Raw genomic sequence first — 3,815 nt, 5'->3', positions numbered from 1 at the left:
TCCTCCACATACAAGAGCTCCAGAAATGAATGTTGGTCAATTCATAGCTGGTCAACAGGTTCCCTTTGAACTCTATGAGCTAAATATTTGTATCTTCTCTTGTTACACTTCCGAGGACTAAATAAAAAACAGGTTTTGGCCAATAGGTTTCATTTTTGCTGGTTAAAACGCCATTTCCTACGGACAGTCATTCTCGGTCGACCACATCGGTCTTTTATAGATAACTATGCAATAATTATTTTATTTTAAAAAGGCTTGAGCGACACAGCGAAGATTTGGCAACCATGTTTCGGATGTGTAGCCGTTTGAAGGTTTCTTTGTGTCTGGTTTGTCTATGTTGGAGCGATAGTTATCCGCTGTGCTATACCTAAGTGTGCTTTGACCATCTAAGATACCGCATCGATGGCGGCAACGTTTTTCTTTTTTGGTAATGGACTCCAGAGATGGTTCCATGGATGGCGGTGCCAAAGCCGATGTGTTGTTCTGTCCACTCGAGGCTGTTGCTTGTAATAAAAGCTGGATCTGATCTTCATGTATGACATGTGTTTTCAATGATCCACCACTTGTGTGCAAACACGACGATGAATTTGACCACAGACACTATGAAAAAAAAAATTAAATAACTAGCTACAACTTGAGTTAGGAGTAGTCTCCGTCTTCTTTATATTGGTATGAAGCTTGTCCTTCTTCTTGTACAAACTCTTCTCTCTTTTCCCAGCCATTGGGCCAGCCGCTGTTCGCCTGCGTGGTGGCGCCGTAGGTTTTGGCGGCGCCGTAATTGATATAATTTTGACTAGTGTCCCCGCTCTCCTCGGCCAGCTCATCCTCGTGGATGAAGCCGCACTTCTCGTCGCTGGTCTGCTCGGGGTCCGCCCAGGGTTGCTTGTCTCCGGAGGCGAAGAGGCCGTAGAAGATGACGCCGCCGTAATGGACCATGGCTGCGATGAGGAAGACATATTGCCATTCCTCACGTGTCTACAAAAGATCGGAAAAAAAATAATAAAGGTTAATAAAGCAGCAGATCGATAAATTCATTAGGGCGAGGGATGAGTGGAGTGATCCGCCGAAACTGATTTGGCCACAAAATGATCAATTAGCCTCAAATTTCACCATATTGCTTATGGAAAATGTAGAGAACATCACATGGCTCTGTTTTGTAACAAAGTCACGGGTTCATCATATCAGTGTTATCATGTGATTAATGTGTGTGGATTTGTATTTAGTTTAAGATGGAGCAGAGAGGAGTTAAAGTGACATGAAACCCTCAGATTTTTTTAACATAAACCAATACTGTAATGTGCGCCTTACTGTAATCCATGGTTGTTTCCCCTCTCTTTGCTGCTCTTCCTTTTAAATCCTCATGTCTTCTCATGCTGAGGGAGAACTTCCCTTTGCAGCTGAGTGCTTCCTGTAGTGCTGGCTCAGGTTATGAACCTTCACACAGACACCGTGTATCCATTCCAGAGACAAGGCAGTCTGCTGCAAAACAGAAGTTCTCCCCCAGCATGAGAAGAGAGAAGGATTTAAAAGGAAGAGGAGCAAAGAGAAGGGAAACAACCATGGATTACAGTAAGGAGCACATTACAGTATTGTTTTATGTTACAAAATCTGAGGGTTTAATGTCACTCTAAAACCCCAGATGGAGATTGACCTCTCAAGTTGTCCTGGTGGAGAATTCCCGTCTCAGACAGATGTCCCTGGTAGATGATGTCTCCTCCTTTCCCAGTGTCACAGGTCGGCTCAGTAGATTGCGAGGTGAGGGAACACATACCGGCGTTCGCTCACCTCTCGATCCTGTCACGGCTCTCTGCCGTGACAGGGGAGTGGCTGGATTCCCCCCTCCCCTGTCCGATCCGCCAGCGCTGACTGGCGGAACGGACGGGGGAGGGGGCAGGTACAGCTGGCTCTGCCTCTAGATGGGCAGAGCCAGCTGTCACTCACGCAGCTGGGCGGATCCCGGCACGATTGTCGGGATCCGCTTCAGCTGCGGCGTCTCAGTATACAGCAAGCTACAGCTCCCTATATACTGAGCCTAGGGTGACTGGAGGACGCTAGTTTGTGTCCTCCCGTTACCCTGAGGAGAACTATGGGGAAAAACACTGACCCCGTAGTTCTCCTTTAACTGCCAATTGGACACTAGCAATCAAAAGACTGTTAGGCCACTCCAGGAGGACCCCTCCCACTACCAGCATGCCTCGGCTTTTTTTCTAGTGTCCTAGGGGGATGGGCGTCGTTTCTTCAGCTCTCCTGGGAAAAGTCTAATTTTTTATTATTGTTTGTTGTGTAACCCACCCCCCCGTTGTCAGTTGGACGTCTTTGAAGATTCTCATTCACCTCTTTGGATGTCTGTGAAGGTTCTCATTCATTCAGGTCATAGTGTTACTGTAAGAACTATATCAGAGCAACTGGACTTGCTGTATAGTTCTTGAAGACGATTGGTTGGTCATCCGACTATCTTCTTCAATTCAGAACTGAGAAAGCTGGTCGGATGACCAGCCAAACATCTTCAAGACAAATACACCAAGTCCAGTTGCTTTGATTTATTTTTTACAGATATACTTTTCGGATGTCCCAAAGGTGAGGGACTTCCTGTGTCTCTCTGTGAACAAAAAAGAAAATAGGATTTTTGCACTTGAAAAAACGTTTCTTGCATTCCATCGAGGGATACGAGTCCCGGTGTTCTATCAAAGTTTGTGACTGCGTGAGAATTTGTGACCGGGGACGTGGTCACACATTTTAACATAATCCCGCTCACTTTTTCGGCGGTGGAATATGTGACCGGCAAAAGGTGATGAATTCCAACGCTTTCTCAGCTGTTCCAGGGCAGATCGGTTCTCCTGCGCATACCATCTGCGATGCCGATCTGCCCTGGAACAGCTGAGAAAGCGTTGGAATTCATCACCTTTTGCCGGTCACATATTCCACTGCCAAAAAAGTGGGCGGGATTACCTTAAAATGTGTGACCACGTGACCGGTCACACATTCCAACCCAGTGACAATCTTTGATAGAGAACCGGCCCTCTGTGTCTTGATGCTGCTAGGGATAACACTGAGGAATGCTGGGAGTAGGAGGGGTTATCTTGAGCTGACCTGCAGTTTTTTTTTGATTGCCATGTTCAACCCTCCTGTAGGTGGCAGTATAACCCGAAGGGGAAGAAGCTCTAGTGTCCCCACGGGAAGGATTTTATGGTGAGTACAAAATTCTATGTTTGGCTTTTAGATAACATCTCGATAATAGATACAAATGTGTATTCAGAATTTGTAAACAATGACAACTGAACCCGATTTCCCTTTAACGAGACGATAGATCAGATCGGTTCGGCGTTTCTATATTTTCCTCACCGGCTGACAGTTATGTCGCCGGTAATAAATGTTGGCTGGCGGTCCGTGTATTTGCGGCGCTCAGCTTGTTTCTTTCGCAGTTAATTAAAACCTCCTGACTCGGCGGTCACATGTGGACCGGAGAGAGTGTCGGAGGTTCTATTTTTAGAAGGCTCGCCGCTCTTCCTGACAGCGCCGGATCCCGTAATGAGCCCGGGGGGGGGAGAAGCCTGAGATGGACGTACTTTGTTCTTAGTCATGGCTCCGACGATCAGGGGGCAAACCATCCCGGACAGGGTGCCCACGCCGTTGGAGATCCCCATCAGGATGCTGGCGTAGCGAGGAGCGATGTCAAGATGGTTCACATTGAATCCTAGAGAGAGAGAACATCGAATTTACATGAACATAAAGCAGGCGCCAAAAAATATATCCAACCCAATCAGATCAGAAGATATCACATTTTATATCACAGGCTTTTTATTCCTCGATTCCCC

At 46.7% G+C, this 3,815-nt stretch overlaps 1 protein-coding gene across 1 annotated transcript in view; it reads right to left on the bottom strand.

Moving 5' to 3' along the window:
- Positions 1-291: 291 nt before the first annotated feature.
- SLC17A6 (solute carrier family 17 member 6) overlaps positions 292-3,815 on the bottom strand; it is a 28,761-nt gene continuing 25,237 nt past the window's right edge. The window contains exons 11-12 of the mRNA XM_018563017.1: positions 3,567-3,694; positions 292-975 (exon numbers count right to left, since the gene is read on the bottom strand). Coding sequence (XP_018418519.1) covers positions 640-975; positions 3,567-3,694 — 464 coding nt within the window. The 3' untranslated portion in view covers positions 292-639. The remainder of the gene's footprint in view (positions 976-3,566; positions 3,695-3,815) is intronic.

Source organism: Nanorana parkeri, unplaced genomic scaffold, assembly GCF_000935625.1.
Source record: "Nanorana parkeri isolate BGI_ZX_2015 unplaced genomic scaffold, ASM93562v1 scaffold622, whole genome shotgun sequence".
In the NCBI taxonomy this organism is placed as follows: domain Eukaryota; kingdom Metazoa; phylum Chordata; class Amphibia; order Anura; family Dicroglossidae; genus Nanorana; species Nanorana parkeri.
Note: the sequence above shows the minus strand (reverse complement) of the source record. Positions and strands in the feature narration are given on the sequence as shown.